The 17,421-nt window shown below is 41.0% G+C and overlaps 1 protein-coding gene across 7 annotated transcripts in view; it reads right to left on the bottom strand.

Moving 5' to 3' along the window:
• The window catches only part of NFASC (neurofascin), a 160,651-nt gene that overhangs the window by 84,431 nt on the left and 58,799 nt on the right, over positions 1 to 17,421 (bottom strand). For 5 of the 7 annotated variants that reach the window (XM_033152781.1, XM_033152782.1, XM_033152783.1 and 2 more), the window contains exons 4-8: positions 12,953 to 12,970; positions 9,820 to 9,925; positions 9,029 to 9,228; positions 7,717 to 7,839; positions 6,561 to 6,731 (exon numbers count right to left, since the gene is read on the bottom strand). In XM_033152781.1, coding sequence (XP_033008672.1) covers positions 6,561 to 6,731; positions 7,717 to 7,839; positions 9,029 to 9,228; positions 9,820 to 9,925; positions 12,953 to 12,970 — 618 coding nt within the window. Of the gene's footprint in view, positions 1 to 6,560; positions 6,732 to 7,716; positions 7,840 to 9,028; positions 9,229 to 9,819; positions 9,926 to 12,952; positions 12,971 to 17,421 lie in introns of those variants that run through there. The other 2 variants (XM_033152784.1, XM_033152785.1) reach the window with 2 other exon arrangements.

Raw genomic sequence — 17,421 nt, 5'->3', positions numbered from 1 at the left:
TTTTTTAAAAAAAGGGGTAATCTGCTTTAATCTTAAACATTAAGGCTACACTCATGGGCTTTGTTTGCACATTATGCTAACCCTTAAACCAGGGGTGGCTAAATTGTTCTCCTCTAGATGTTTTTAGACTACAACGTTCATGATACCTGATGTCTCGACATGCTGGATGGGGATGAGAGTTGGGGTCTACAACGTCTGGAGAGCCACAGATTAGCAACCCCTTCCATAAACCACGTCTTACCATGGACAAACAGCACAATAGTGCACTCTGCCAGATCCTTCCCACTTTGTTCCACCTCTGTCAGGAGCAACAAACATGTCTCCTTGGAGTTATTTACAGTATTGCCAAAACCTAGAATTGTGGCTTGTTTCCCCATAAGCAAACCACATCTAGAAACCAATGTTTATTCTTGGCTTGCTGATCATTGTGCATTTAGAGAGAAACAAGCCACAAACCTGATTTGGACAACTTGGTAAACCAAGGACTGTGGTTGTTCCTGCTCCTGGCTAGGTGGTGGTGCAAAACAAAAATGATCTGACAGTGTCCACGAGGATACTGTCTGTTCACAGTAAGCCATAGTTTATGGCTCACTGTGATGTGTGAAAAAGGCCACTATCTTTTTAAGGATTAGGACAACCCAAGACAATTTTGTCTAAACTAGGCTTGGTAAGAAGTGGGGTGCCTACTATTCTGTCTTTCCAAAAGAAGATAAATGTTCTGATCCTCAGCACATTTGGTAGTAAATACTACTGATTTCAAGTTAGTTTGTCTAGCATTATAGCCTCTTTACTTCCCTTTCAGATGAGAAAATTAATCATCATAGCAAAGCAATAACTTTTGTGGACTGAGCACTTACACAAAACAAAATACTGAACAAGTATCCAGATCTAAAACAGATCACCGAACAACATGCCACACAGAAAGGCAGTTCAGTTCCTTTAAACATAAGACGAAATCTATTTTACATGCAGGAAGGAAGTGGTCCTCTATTGAAAGGGCCTCTAGGGAGGAAATGTGCACACAGTTTCCAAGTGAATATGTAAGAACAAGATGGCTGGAGACATACATTACTCTTAATGAGCCTTCCAAGGAGCCACTTGTAACCTAGGGGTCACTAGGTAAAGGGCAAAGACAACCATAACATACAAATTAAGGGTTACCCATTACACACAACTTACTGCAAACTCTATTTGTCTAAACTGTTTAATATTTAAATTTCTTAAGTGGTATCATAAAAACAGAAACTTAGCAACAACAAAGTCCAGTCTTAGGGATCAGGGAAGGCAAGGGTGGAAGTTGCATTGTACAAGACATCTGAAGCAACTGTTGGGCAAAAGGAAGGGTACTCCAGAGGGCAGAAAATATCCAAGTGATAATTCTGTACGGTGCAGTGTTGCAAGTAAACTTTTACCAGATGATGCACATGATCTTACAGGTCTTTTTAGGGACAAGCAGTCCTTCAGATAACCTAGTCCCAAGTTGTTCAAGGATTTATGTGTTAGTAACAAGATCTTGACATTCCTCCTGTTCCTTTGTTTCAATGTTCTTCTGTTAGATCAATAGGTGACAGGAGAAAACCTGCCTGCAGGGCCATCAATTAAGCATGGCTACAACAGAAGGCGGTGAGCTGTGTTCAGAAACTGGAAGACCAGCAGGACTCCATCTACACTGCCGCATGGGCCACTTCTGGATGGGTGGGGTCCATGCCACTTTTCAGTCACTTGACAGCACTATGATGTCGTGACCCATTTTTCATTTGTAGTAGAGCCAGTCTTGGGAAATGGCCAAATTGGGACCCATGCTGGGCCTAAATAGGCTTGAAGGCTGAATAGTCCCCGTGCCTGCTATACAGCATTAACACCAAGGTCTTGTTTGCCAGTCATGGAAAGCCATAATTAATGGCGTGCCATGAGCTTTTCTCCCCTAGTGTGAGTGGGCGCAACAAGTTAAAATCCTCATTTTAATGTTATAGCTGAACCTGAGGTTGCACTTTGTTTTGCTCAAACAAATCTGGAAGCTAAGAACAAACCTTGACTTTGGATTGTGGCATGTTTTGGGCAAAACAAACCATGATCCCTGGTCTGGACATAATGCTAAGCCATGGCTCATATAGTTTATTGTTTCCATTCATGCTAGGGAAGGAAAAGGGGAACGGCCGTATCTCAGTGTAGAGCATCTGCTTTGCATGCAGAAGGTCTACGTTCAAAACCTGGCAGCTCTATTTAGCAGATGACAGAAAAACCTCCTTCTCCCTGAGACCTTGGAGAGCTGCTGGCAGTTAGTAAACAATACTGATCTAGATGGACAAATAGATTGGATATAAAGTAGGTTCTTGTTATCTTTATCTCTGCAGAGGAATCTACTTTATTTTATTTTTAAAAATTCTTAAAGTAAATATTCCTTTGTATTTGGCTTTCCAACAAAAACATTGCATGCAAAAAGAGGCAGAATATTCCACTGTGCATGTAAGGATTGCCTCCCTCTCCTTCTCCTTCTCCCTGGAATGTTAACTCCTTTGGCCTGATTACTTCTGCTGAGATTAGCTACTTGGGTAAAAGCCAAGCCAAGCCTGAGCCAAGGGAGGGAATGATACAAAAGCAACCAACAGCATCCGCCTGGAGTAGACAGGATAGGGAAAATGAGTTAGCAAAGGCTATTGCGCCAATGGCTCTAGTTCTGCAGGGCTGGGCTGAAGCGGGGTAAAAAAAAGGGGGGACATAACTCGGGGCTGGAACTCTTTCCATTCCCATCACAGTTTTCAATCTTCTCCTCCGCACAGGTTCAGGAGTCCCCACTGGTAATTGCACTCCTGAACCTGTGCGGAGGAGAAGATTGAAAACTGTGATGGGAATGGAAGGAGTTCCAGCCCTGAATTATGCTCCCCTCCCCTTTTTTACCCCACTTTGGAGACACCTCCCAGCTTACCAGGTTCTGTACTCATTTCCCTCCATGACTAGAGTGCTCAGCACTGGAGATATCCAGCTGCAGCTTGACAACACTTGCAAGGACAGAATCCAAGACAAATGCATCAATTGCCTCATAGTCTATCCAGCCCTGAAGGGAGAGATCCAGAAAGTTCCAAGTGTTTGCAACCTCACAATCAACTGCTAGCAAAAACATGTCTCTTCTGCTAAGGTTTCATGGCAGCAGTTTCAAAAGTAACAGAGGTTAAGACTTAATGCCCTGAGAGAGGAAGAGAGGCCTAGGCAATGAAGAATCATCTGCTTGCCAAAACAGCAATGTGGTTCTTAACTTCAACTGACATGTCTCTAGGAATTAAGTACAAAAGGCCATATCCTCATACAGCACTGATACGACAGACTAAGGAGTATGCATGCCCTCCTAAATGCCACTTAAAAACTGGGGTGATTAGTACCAATTGGCTGTAGTGAAGACTAATGACAGAAGGATCTGCAAACTTTGGTTTTCTCATTTTCCCGTTCCTAAATTCAGTTCTCCAATTTTTTTGTACCTATTGACAGATTTCTAAAAGAAATCCTCACAAAAATTCCCCAGCATCCTAACACATTTTTGCATGCAATTTCCCTAATATAATGCATTTCTCTATATTATTGATTTTATGCACACTTCCCCCTAATATATACATTTTTGTAAACACTGTTTGTTGGTGAACTGCATCACAAAATTCAGATAAGTGCAAATTTTGAAGGATGGTTGTGTTTCAGTCCTCACAATGTTTCAGAAAGTGCAGATTAGAGAGATTCAGCTTTAAATGCTAACTGAATTGAATTCCACGCCATCCCTAGTGATAGCTGATGTCACTGAATTCAAACATCCCAATGAATATTGCAGTTCAATTATATATTTCTCTTGTTATATTTGTCTGTTTCCCAAGTCCATTAATCCTTGGTTTCCTTTTCTTAAAAACAACGAAAACATTCATCAAAGAAGCACACATCTCTTCTTTCTTACAAATGAATAGATTTATCCCTTTATTATTTTTCTATGTTATTTGGCATCTAGCTGTGCAGCCACACTGAGAGGCTACTTTTGTAGGCTGGAGTTTATAGTAATCTTCTCCTCTATGCTCTCAATACTGTAACACTTAATAGGGTCAGGAATGGCTCCAAGCTATCCTTCACTAAAATAATGAATGAATGAATGAATGAAGGAATAAATAAATAAATAAATAAATAAATAAATAAATAAATAAATAAACTCTAAGTAAAATGAATGAGCAGTAAGATGTACCCCACCAGTAAGCCAGTGTCTTTCAATCATTTAAGATATTGCCTGTCCTAGAATTAGTATGCTGCCACCTGTCTTCCTTTAATATACTGTATATCAGTTTCATGAGAGGCTATTCAAATGTTCCAAGCCTGATATAGTCTGCAGAACTTGTAAGTGTTTCTGCGGCAGCAAAACAATGTGGCAATCAGTAGAGGGTTAAGAAGAATGTTAGTTTGTAGCCTGCTGATCTCTATTCCCCCCTCGCTTATTAAAGTAGCAAGAATGAATTCTAATCATGCTCTTCCCTCCATCCTTAGAGAAGATGCTCTTTGATGGGTTGAAACTGAGGTCATCCTGAAAGTAGGCAGAAGATGACAATGTAGTTGCTTCCGCTCTGCAGGACATTCTTCCCATGGAGACTGTTAGAGAATGCTTATTATTATCAATAATTTAGCCCTCTTCTGTGTGCCTTTTGGGTTAACTGTGGGTATGGCGCATGCTTCTGGCCTCCATGTTTTCATGTTCTCCCCACCACATTTGGCATACAATGATCTAAATAATTCAGATGTCATTGCAATCAGAATGAAGCATGTACTCAAAAGACATCCCCAGACCTAAGCAAGCAGTAGTAAGAAGTTGGGCAAGAAGAAGAAAAGAAGCAGAGAATGATTTCAATTTTAAGCTGGGGGACACTCCTGTCACTGGAATACAAGAACATTCAAACCAGTGAAGATTCAAATATAATAAATGAGAAAGTAAGCAGCAAGTTCACTTCGCTCTCTCCTTACACAGTTCCAAGTGTGACCTGTTGACTTCTATGGGGAATAGATCCATAGTTAATGTCATGCAAAGTGGGCTGGCAGTGATATCTGCTGGTGTGCCCAGTGCTGCTTACCTCAAAGCATGCATCAGTGACATCCTGGGTGGACCAGAAATGCCCTGAGTGCCACTCATTGCACTAGAAGCATTAGGAGGAGTGATTGACAACATGGCTTGGCTGAAGCTGAATACAATGCACACTGCTAATGCACATTTCCTTTATAAATTACTAAACATTCCGAAATGGTTAAAACTTTGGAAATACTGGACAAGGTTATATTGGCTCATTAAGGGGGGGGGAGTACACATATCTTTTAAAACAAGCAAGTTCAAAAAACAAAACAAAAACATCACCACCACCACCACACAAACTCCAATAAGAGGCCATAGTAGGATATCTAAAATGATCCAACGTGCCATAGAACACTCAAGTAGCACCACTGGCCCACACATCCTTTTGTGAACATTGTGGAACACTGATCATGCAAACAGGGAAGTATGAACTAAAAAATCAAACAAGTCATATGAGCAACCTGATAGGTCTTTTTTAAAAAATGATCTCTTGAATTTACTTGCTGTTTGATCATAGATATCCAAGCATTTAGTCAATGAACCCTTAAAAATATTGGGTGACATTCAACTATGTTTTACTCAGAGTAGACCCATTGAAATTAATCTTCATGACTAAATTAGATCCATTAATTGCAATAGATGTGCTCTTCAGTTGAATCCAACGCAGCAACCAAACCAGAGAAAATAGCAGTACTGTATATCATAAAAAAGCACATGCAAACAAGTCCTGCTGCCAGAATGCTTGCTATCTAAAATCTTAGTTATTCATACACAAAGAATTATATCCAAACCATGTTACAAAATGGCTGATTCAGATCTCCAAACAGGCGGAGTTTGCCCACTTCCTTACTTTTTGTGTTTTGCTGGTTGGCAGCAACTATTTTGGGCAGGAGAGAGTTTTCCCCTTGTTTGGCTTTTGCTGATTGGCTGCAGCAGTTTTAGGCAGGAGGCATGGAGGGAGAAAGCATGGAATAGAAATGTTCCCATAGGAAAACAATGGAAATCATCAGCTTGTTATGCTGACTCAGCTTGTTAACACTCACTCAACAAACGATTTATTGGGAACACATTGTGTTCAGAAAGCAGGACCTGCGTGTATGTGAAAAATGTGTGGACACATGCTGGAACCTGTTATGTTGATATGTCAGCTGATGTCTATGACGTTTCCATTCCTCACAGATAAATAAGGCGCTATGTGCCCAATAAGTAGAGCTGTCTTCAAAATGCATTTTGAACCTCCAAAATTCATGTAAGCTGTCTTGATCTTCTTGGAGGAAGGACAGAGCACCAATGTGTTAAATAAAGCATTTTCACACCTCTAAGAACATGTAGTAAAAGGCCCTCTCATAACTCAAGGAATATTACAAAACTGCCATGTTTGTAAGGAGATGGTTTCTCTGAATGTTGCCAGCACAGCAGGTACAGAAGGGATTGTGCTCATGAAGTTCCAGCCAAGCTGATCATAGTAAATACTTACTGGTCATGACTTTGAGGGTATAAGGATTTTTCTGCTGGATGGTGTGGGTGAAGGCAAAGCGAGCATTACAGCTGTAGTCAGTCAGGGCATCCTCCTGCATGACATTGGAGAAATACAAGTCACCATTCTGTCCTTGGGAGACACGCTTGTCTTGGTGGATTGACTCCATGGCTGTAAGAAAGAACAATAAATCTTATTGGAACTCACTGCTCTGCACCTTTGTAGTTGATAGAACTAGGGGCAATTATCTACTAGCCACAGCAACCTGGAAAATACATAAATTGATTACTTCTTGCTAGCATTGGACAGCAGAACTCAATACAAGACATTTCCGATAATCCAAGCTAGGTACTTCAAATTATTACTATGGGTGAAAAGCAACACAAAGAACCAATTCTGCTTACTTGCTTAGTTAACAGAACTATTATGCCACCTGTCAATAGGAGTTTCCGCACAGTTCCCAAAAGAATAATAAAAACGATAAAATTGTCTCACAATATGAGTGTTCTGCGACACACAAGAGAAAATCCACATAGCTCGCTGCTATAAAGACTAGTTACTTTGTAAATATGACCAGCCGACACAGTCAGTTTACCCCATGCACATGCAGTCCACATAGAAAAGGAAATAATTAGATTGAGAAGGTAGGTCTCAAATTTATTATGCGAACCAGCTCTTTCCAAGAGCTGCAGCCAGGGACATCCCAACAGCAGAGCAATGAGAGTGATAGCTTACAACAGCATTTTTAAGAGCATTAAGGAAGAAGTGCAATATGGGAAGTGCATCTCAGAATCCTCTCTGATACTTAATGAGATCCTGGGGTGAGCTCTGGAGGAGTATAACCCAGCTGAGGTCTTGGGCTATCTCTGGGTGAAGCTCCATCTTCTTTTGTATATTAACAAGCAGCAGATATTGAATGTACCACAACCAGATTCTTTTCATTTCAGTGTTGACAACATGAGAGCGTGGAAAGGTGGAAAAGGTCACTCCTTTGCAGTTGTGACATAATGCTACTGAACCCCATGAAAGGTCAGTATAGACAAGGGAAACAGTAGCATCACCGAGATCAGCCTAAACCATTATACTCATGTCCTGTTAGGGAACCCTCTTCATTTTCAAGTACAGTTCTAGCCTGCTAACCAGTGTGAAGACTTACAGCTGCTCATCCAGAAGATAGCTGGAGGTGGCAGTCCAGGAGGGGGATTGCATGCCAAGATAAGATGAGCACCTTCATGAACCTCTTGAATGTCTAAGTTTTCCTTTGGCCACAAGGGAGACTCTGCAATTAAAAATGTCGCAAAAGAAATTACATGCATACACAAAGGTACATGGTGCTAATTTTTGAAACTGCTCCATAAGAGTGATGCCTGTCACCATCCCATCGTGTTTTCCGCACTTTATCCGGCTCTGCCATCTAAAGCAGAGGTGGGGAAGCTTTTCTATTCCAAGTCCTGCATAACCTTCTGGGAGCTGCATGTCAATGGTGGGTGGGACTAAAAGCATACCCACACCCCTTTCACACACAGGGATACATATTTTCTTCCCAACACAAGATCCATCCACATTATTTAATCCTCTTCCCCTTCTGTCAATACCAAAATTTATTCCAACTTTATACTAGCCTATACTTTACACTGCTCTGGCTTATGCAATATTAATTTTCTACTAAGATATCACTTAAATCCAGATTTTGACTTTCTTAAAGAAACAACTGTGGAATAATTTAAGTTTTGAACTATCAAACCACTTTTGGTGTCCAGAAAAGTTATGATTGTCAAGAATAAGTTATATACTTCCTTGGTATCTAGTAGGGAATCTCCTTCAGAATATTACCCATGGATCACCCCCCAAAAATCCTAGTATAAAGTATGTTTTTTTAAAAAGCCAACCTTTGAAGAAAGCAAGCAGGAACATTACTCTTGACCAATGAGGCAATTTGTGAGTAACTTGGGAACAAGCAGGGAAGTAGTGACTTAGGTGTTCTAAATAACAAATTACAGAACGGCAATGAAAATAAAGCACTGATTCTCTGAGTTGCTGTGATGGAAGGTGACTTCTGCAATTTTGTACAGTGGAACCTCAGAACGTGAACATAATCCGTTCTGGAAGACCGTTCAACTTGTGAAACGATCCTAATTCCGAGACGTGGCTTCCAATTGGCTTACAGCTGGTTTTCACACAGCAGAAGCCACGTCAGACATTCGTATTCTGAGGAACGTTCAAAAACCAGAGCACCTACCTCAGGGTTTTCGGTGTTCGAGAGCTGAAACGTTCAAGAACGGAGCAGTTCGAGTTCCAAGGTTCCACTGTATTAATTTTGAATGCTTTTTAGTTAGACACTAGAACTAGACTCTAACAAACTGCACATTAACAATTCTCAAATACAAAAAGACCTTGCAAACACAAATGACACAGTGTATAAGGTTCTAAAACAATAAGGTTTCTAATAGTATCATAATTATACTCACTTGAAACCTGCAGAAAGATTTTGTTGGAGACAGCTGTCCCCAAGTCATTCCGAGCAAAACACTGAAATTCCCCTTCATAATCTTCTGGCCTGCCACCACTACGGAAGTCAACATCCAGTGTACCTGATGACCAATGTCTCATGCTTACTCTTGGGTCCTTTGCAACATTGAAGAACTTTCCATTTCGCGTCCATAAAAATCTATAAAAATAGTTACATCAAAGAGACAATTACTTTCTTTGCACAGGAAGAGCTGGTTTACATGTTATTTTGGATCCATTAACGCTCAGTGCATTCATGAGTTGGATTTCTCTATTCTACTTTCTAGGAGAAGCATAATGTAAATATATTAGCATATTTTCCTTGTTATTGGTATGAGAGAGCAAATAAAGTGATCAAATAATTTACATGGAATAGCCATCAGGTGGCATTTGCAATTCATTTTTTTTTGCAAGGCATCCAGTTTCCAGGGCTATAACAGAACTTTTATGATACAAACTCCTCTAACTACTCCAGAGATAATTTGCTATGGGTATCCCTACAGTGGTCCAAAACATGCAATTTAATGAATGACACCTGAACCATTCAACAAAAAACCCTTACATTCAAGAGACGGTGCATGCTTACACTCACCATGAAAGGCTGCCAGAATAGCAATGCTATTCTGACCCACAGTCAGGTGTGGGCTTAGCCACTGCTTTGATTATAAGCACCTGTTTTGTTATACCACTTTGAGCTCCACAATGAATGGGTGGAATTCAAACCTAACAAATAAATTAGAACTGCACTCACGTGGGAGTGGGGTTCCCTTTTGCTTCGCACTCAATGAAGATGTTGTCCCTCGGATCTACAATATAATCCTTCACAGACTGCTTTGTAATAGTAGGGGGTTGAGGCACTGTAAAGTATATGCAAAAGGGACAGAGAAAAAGAGAATAAATAGGCGGCAAAGGAAGACATTCTCACTTATTGCCATTTGAAACAGCAAATTAGTGAGAGCAAGTGCTCTTTAAAACATTATCCATGCCTCTTGCTTTTTGTTTTGTTTTACAAAGACCCTTTACAAATTGAACTATGAACTCCACAGTCCATATATTCTAAAGATATGCAAGATTGTTGTATTTGCAGCACACCATCAGTTCTCTATGCACTGTTTTTGCCTTCCTGCTTGTGAAAGGCAAGGAGCACAATCCACTGACGTTTCTAGCCTGCAAGCCCTATCAAAATGAATATGAGCTGAGCAAAGGCGATCTTCTCAGTGGCTTGCACCCAAGGTCAGATTAAAATGGAAGCTGCTATTCTTATTATAATTATTCATATCACACCATTCATCACAAGATCCATGGGCAGGTACTGATCAACTGAACTGCAAAAACAGACAAAGCACATTAAAAGCAGAAATCAGAATTCAATAAAAAGTACATTCCATCTTTTCACACTACAATACAGAGAAGATGCTTTAAATAGTCAGAAAGCCCAGAGAAAGAGAAATATTTCCAACAGGCACAGAAGATGCACAATGGCAGTGCTAGCCACATCTCAGGTGGAGGATGTTCCATAGCCACGATGTCATTGCCAAAGTAGCTGTCAGATAAGACATAGACCCATGAACTTCAGTAGATGATGGTATTACAAGAGAGGCCCCAGAAAATATCAAAGTGTGGACAGGTCATAGAGGGAGAGATGGTCCTACAGGCTGCAGAAATCAGCAAATAAATTTTTCAGTATCTAATATCAGTGAACAGGCACACTGATAGCAAAGTACTGCATGACTAGGTTATGTTACCAGACAAAGCCATACCTGGACCTACAAACTCTATATGCCAATGCCCCACAATGTGGTGCTCCCAAATTGCTTGATCTTCACATAATTATCATCTGATATTTCAAGTATGGGAAGAGAAGAACCAGGACAGGAAAGAAACAACCACAGAAAAACAACATGCAGATGGAATCAAGGAGGTCCTCCCAAGAGAGTACCATACACCCACATCTGAATCCACATGTCATCTGCAAATATATGTAAGATGCCACAAAGTAAGTTCACCCACTTAGTAGAGTGAAGCTCAATGAGAAGGTTTGGCTCCTGGAATCACACCTGGGAAAGCTGTCACCAAAGCTACTATGATGCACCATCTCCATATGTATGCACAGGACAGCAGAGAACTGGGATAGGTAACCTGCAGCGGAGCACTGCTGCTCTCATCAGTTGTGGTGTATTGGAGGGGGGACACGGGAATGCAGCTCAGTGATCCCCACCCCCCAAGTAGGAGTAATTATGTCATTGGCTTGGCTTGGTGTTAAGTCTAGCCTGCTGCCCTGGAACAAGCCGCAGTATTCCATTTCTCCTGAGGTTTTCTCTCTCCAGTGACCATCTATATATATAAAAACGTTCAAGATGGGTCGTTTGATGTAGCCGCAATGCTCCGTAACCGCTTGACCGATTGCCTTCAAATTTGGACACAACATTCCTTGGCCATATGGGAAGGATCTTAGGTACCTAGATTGCAAAAAATATCACACCTTTCCCAGGTAAATTCGTGAATTTATGCAAAAAAGTTCCCTCCAGTGGACGTCAAAGACCACAGGGTGTGATATAGTTCAGAGCTTACAGGGTTAAAACTACTCTGATCACATGACGTGCTGTTTTTCTGTGAGTCAGCGTTTGGGACGCTTTCTCTTTTTCTTCTGCTGTGCCGGGAGTTAGCCATGCTGAGTAACTGGTAACTGTAAATAGTAAAACTTCTACATAAGGAAGAAGCCAGCTCCTGAGAGATTTATTGCTGCAGCTCATTTACACACAGACCATCTTCCTGCTACGTGAGTGACTCTGAAATAGCTAAAATTGCTCTGCTAACAGCCCAGAAACTGGGAGGGGACCGTAGCAAACCTGAAAGCATGCTGGACACCATTGCTGGTTCTGGAGAACCAACCCAAGTTTGGTAGGCGAAAGCGGGGTCGTGTGTGCGGGGGATGGAGCTAGCATTTTTACCACAGGCAGGTAGCATTTCAAATGGAGAAACTGTGGGGAGGGAAGCGAAAACGGGGTCTCCTTCCAGTGGGGGGGAGGAGGTCAGGCAGCCCAGGAGGAGAGAGCAGAGGGAGGCAGGGGGGTCGTCAGAGGGAAGCTGCGCACAAACTAAAGAGAGAGTCCGCGATGAGAGAGGACAGGGAGGGGGGAACAGGAGAGAGAAAACAACAGGTGACGGGGAAGTCTCAGGGCTGTTTCCACAAAATGAGCCACAGCAACGTGTGGCCAGGTCTACTAGTTATATATTTTCAGACTGCCAATGACTTTAGTAAGTTGTCCTCCCTCACACACACTCCTCTACCTCACACTGAGTTCAAAAGGAAATCCAAACCACTCATAAGAGGGGTGTTGGGGAAGAGGACTGCCCCCCCCGTCCAGAAGCAAGAGGGCCTCTTTACAAGTAGTTAGGGCTCAAATATATCTAAAATGATCCACTTGGGTAACTTTTACTAGGACAATATGCTGAGGAGATAACAAAAACTTTCATGATTCACAGAACTCTTCCTCAACTAAGAATGCCTAGATGCCTAAAGAATAGCTCTGTACAACTAGAAAGCTTGGTACAACTATAAAAGCTTCATTCAAACGGTTTTGTATCTTACCTGTATTTGATGTTAATGTAGCAAGTACCATATACTAGAAAAACAGAGTTTCCTTACTTTGGTTAGAATATGATACAGCTTTTCTATGTTACCATCCAAGCTTCAAAAACTCAGACTCCAGTGTTTAGTGCTATTAACCATGCAAGTAATGCCCATCCTATGGCCCCGTTTCACTTTGGGCTTCTTGGCTGTCTGCTATGTACATGGCTACTATGCACAGTGTTCTCCCCCCCCCCCCAAGAACTGGAGACAGCTGCTTTGGAGAAAAAACAAGTCAGTAAGTAAGACTTACATGTATCTTGAATACTTGCTGTTAGTTCCAAGGTGTAAGCGTATTTTTAAAAAAGAAAGAGAGAGGAAGGGTTAGTCTAACACATTTTAGATCTAGTATGTATATATAGCTATCTAAAAAAGTTAAATTGAAAACTTAGCATTTTAAGGATGGCAATGATTAGCTTATGTCTAGTACTCCGAGCTCCTGTAAAAAGTTACATAAAACATCAACAAAAATGTAAAGAGAAATTAATAGGTTACAGTTAGGCAATTCAAGACTTTTAAGAGGTAGTTCTGTGCCACTCCAGATGCTTTTGGACCACTAGTCTCATCATTTCAGACCATTCATTGTACCAGCTGTGGCTGATGGGAGATGGGCTAGAGGGCTACAGGTTCCTCTTCTTGTTCTAAAGGATGGACAAAAGCCTCAAACAAGATCTACTTCCAGTTTCTTCAGAGTGGCTTAAGCACGTGAAAGACCAAGCTGAGAGCTAGCCCACAGGTTCAAACATTCTTTCCATATGATGTGGCCAACACCATCCTCAGTTACATGTATGCCTCTGGTCCCTTGGAGAATTTAAAGTATGGCCTGCTTGCCAGTAGCTATTTTCACAATCACTGTAACATTTTTTTGAAACAACAATTAAAGTGGGAAATTGTATATAGAGAGATACTAATGACACATATTCCATACAGATAGGGAGACTTCATGAGGAATCATTTTGGTTCATGCGAACCAGGCCAGACAGCATTAGAAATTAGGAGCTAGCCTACTTGTGAGGTTAACCATGCTATTTAGACTTCCAAAAATCATTCAAAAACTCTAAACAGCAACCATGAAGTGGGGGGGGGAATCAGGATTGGGGGCATGGAACCAGCCTCCTGCTCCTGTTGCTATTGCCACTGCAGTACTTCAGACGACCCCACACAAATTGTTCCTTGGTTCTCTAGCCTCCCATGCCTTCCATGCGAAGCTTCCCAAACCTCTTAAGCATGAGGGGAATCTGAGCAATATATAGCCTGCACTGTCTTCTTTTGGGAGTGGTATGGACAGAAGGTAACAAAGGAGAGAATGCTGCGTACCCATTCGTTCCCTGCTATAGTCCCACTAAATATAAAAAGTGTCTGCTCCCTCTCTCCCATTGAAGCCAATGGCCAAAGAACCCATTGGTTTATCTTTTGAATGGTTTCCACTTCTTACCTACATGGGTATAGTAAAGATGTGAAGTGGATCATGCCTACTGTCCCTACAACGATGTTACTGGCCCCACCCTAAGATGTCCGAACATTAGCTGAAATTTATTCGTTATTCCTATTCTTATCCTCTGCTTTTTTTAATCAATTACCCATCCATGAGACTGGTAATTCTCTAATTCTATGGCTACTAAGTTTCCCTAGGAGTCTCCAGTTTCTGTAAGTATATCTGTTTGCCAACAGCTCCAAAATTCTAAAGATGGTGAAGCAAGGCTTTCTCGTGCAGACATCTATGTTTATCATCAGCCTCCTCTTAAGAATCCCTTTGTCTGAATGCAGATGATGCTCAAGTTTGATTCAATATATTTTCAGCTGCCTCTCCAACATCATCAAGGGGAAGTTTGCTGGCTAAACAACTCAGAATTCAAATCTGATACCATGGCTTCACTGGTGGACATTTGCTCTAACTCACCCCTGCACCTGTAGAAATCACTAATCTCTATAAAGGAGGGAGGGCTTGAGGGTCTGGGTTCAAAAGGAAAAGAGAGCTCATTTGTGTGGAGAGTCATCAATTTGCAAACTTATCATAAACCCAGAGCAGCTGTAGCTATTTATGCACCACCTGCTCGATTTAGTAAAACCTGAAACCTTTCAAGTTCACAAATAGGAGTGATGAATTAATTAGCTGAGCCTCTGCCACAAACAATGGGCAGGCACCAGAGGGCTAAGGGAGACAGAGGACTTTTCTGTGTTCAATAAAAGGAAGATTAAAAATCCAATTCCCTAGCAGCTTGAAGAAGGAAAAGGGGAGTCTAGAGCCTGATGCATGCAAAAGGGAAAGAAAACCTTTGAAATGGGCCCAGCTGGATGAGGCAGATGTATTCCAGATCCCTTAATGTTTTCCTTTGATTTGGGACACCCCACTTTTCTGTATCATCCTGTTACAAGGTCCTGTGTTGAGCAACATTGCTTTGAAGTAGGCAATACTTCAAAACATTTGTCAAACCATCTCACCAAAAGGACATGCACTGCATCCACCCCAATATCTGCTGCCTAGTAGGATTGCTCAGCTGTCCAAAAAGCACAAGCTGAAATGAAGTGAAAGTCTAAGCATGATTATGCAAAAGGATGTCCCAATAAGCTCAATGGGTCATACTCTCTAGTAAACATACTTAAGACTGCAGCCTTTGAACTGGAAATGTTCCAGTTGATCACTTAGCTTTGTTTAGGGAAAGGGGTAGACTGGGGACACCACTTCATATACATTTTCAACACAGGCCAAGAGATGGCATGTGCATGTTACATAAGAGGCACAGCAGGATGGCACCTGAACATTGCTCCTTGTATGTGTGACACATATTTATCATGCAACAGCCCCAACACAGCAAATGGAAAGCCGTAAAACTGTATTGCAGTTACATAACCTCCAACAAAGAGCTAATCTTATACATCTCCTGCCCCAAGCGGACTATTATTGGAATTAAGTGATAATAGATGGAAGGTGCTTTAGAAATGCAAATGTTTGTTTAAAAGCAAACAAGCTTTAGAACAAGTACTGAGTGTGCCTTTCTTTCTTTTCTAAGGTCACATTACACTAATTCTTCCATTCAAAAAGAGGGGGGAACCAGTTACCAAGTAAGAATTCTCAATCTCTCTCTACTGCCCCTGTGTTCCTTTTCCGACACTCGCCTATCAGAACAAGTAGTGAGCTTTTTGATTAAGTGTAACCAGAAGCAATCAAAGCTTGTGCCCCAAATAAAATTATTAGTGCCCTCATCATGAAACTCAGTGTCAGTTAGGCCAGGGGAGCCTTAACCTTTGCCCTTCCCTATGTTGTTGGACTACGATGCCCACCATCCCTGACAATTAGCCATGCTGTCAGAGGCTAATGGGAGTTTGAGTTCAATTACATTTGGAGGGTCATGGGTTCCCCACCCCTGCGTTAGACAATGCCAAAGAGACCTTTCAACAAAATCTGCATTATATTAAATCAATAAGGGACCAGCAGTGCAATCTGATGCAAGTTTGCTGGGAAGAAAGTTCCACTGTGTTCTCTCATAGGGAAGCGTTCATAGCTAAGATTGTAGCCCAAGTGTCTTCATTCAGTACCAGGTCCCAGTGACCACAATTGTGTGATTGACTCTGAAACAATATTGTATGAAAGTTCCATTAAAAATTCTCCTTTGGGGTGTTTGTTTAGGTCTGTTTGAGCTGAGAAACATTCTCTGCTAATGCAACAGAGCTTTGCCTATTATTATTATTATTATTTAAAAATTATTAATTATTTTCTTTGGTTACCAAAGTACATACGTTGTCTCAATTTTCATAAAGTCCTTTCTATAGATCAGACACATTTGATGTGAGACTTGAATGTTGTATACAGTATAAGGTTGGGGAGAAGAGAGGTAGGGAGAGAACTCCATTTCTTTAAACCAGCTTCCTGCTAAAGCAGTTTTTGCTAATTCGGTTATCTTAAGCATGGCCATGACACCCACTGCTAACTAATGCCAGAGTGGGTACCCATGCTTAGAACTCTTCTTTTACATTTCCTGTGAAGAATAGAGATGTACAATAGATGCTTCCAACCAGTTTAAAACAACAGCAAAACAAAACTTCTATCAGACTGCTAGGGGGGTGACCTAAAGTCACATGATGCAGTGGCCTAGTTGAAATTTTGCTGAGGTTTGTGTTATCCATGCATAGTAAACAAAAGAAATAAGATACTGAAATGAACAATTATTAAATGCACCCAATCCTCATGAATGCAAATAGTATTGCTTAGACTCAGAAACCTAAAGGCAAATTTGTGTTCTTTCAAAATGTTTAAACTATACATTTCCACTCAATATTCACAAAACTCTGGTGATTCATACCTCTTCAAATCTGTTTTCTGTTTATTTGTACTTTAAACATTAAAAATGTTTCAGTCAAAAACATTTCAATGTTTCAGGTACAAATAATAATAATAATAATAATAATAATAAAGATTTTAAGAGATATGAATCACCAGAGTTTTCATGACTGTTGAAATTTCACAATAAGGATGCTGGGCAGGTGTAAATGTCTGTATACAATGTATACAGGAAATGTATACAAGGTCATATGTAAGAGGTCATTATACCATCAGGTAAACTGCTAAAGCATACATATAGGCAAGCAAGCATATATTGTATATAAATTAGGGGAAATTCAGACCCCTTAGTCTAAATCTCAGGTAAAGGGTACTGACCACACCAGCTTTTACTGTTTCTGAGATTAGATGAAGGTGAGTTAGGAGCCTATTTGTATGCCAGG

This window comes from Lacerta agilis, chromosome 6 (assembly GCF_009819535.1).
Source record: "Lacerta agilis isolate rLacAgi1 chromosome 6, rLacAgi1.pri, whole genome shotgun sequence".
Lineage (NCBI taxonomy): Eukaryota > Metazoa > Chordata > Lepidosauria > Squamata > Lacertidae > Lacerta > Lacerta agilis.
The sequence above is the reverse complement of the archived record's forward strand: the minus strand, read 5'-3'. Positions and strand labels throughout refer to the sequence as shown.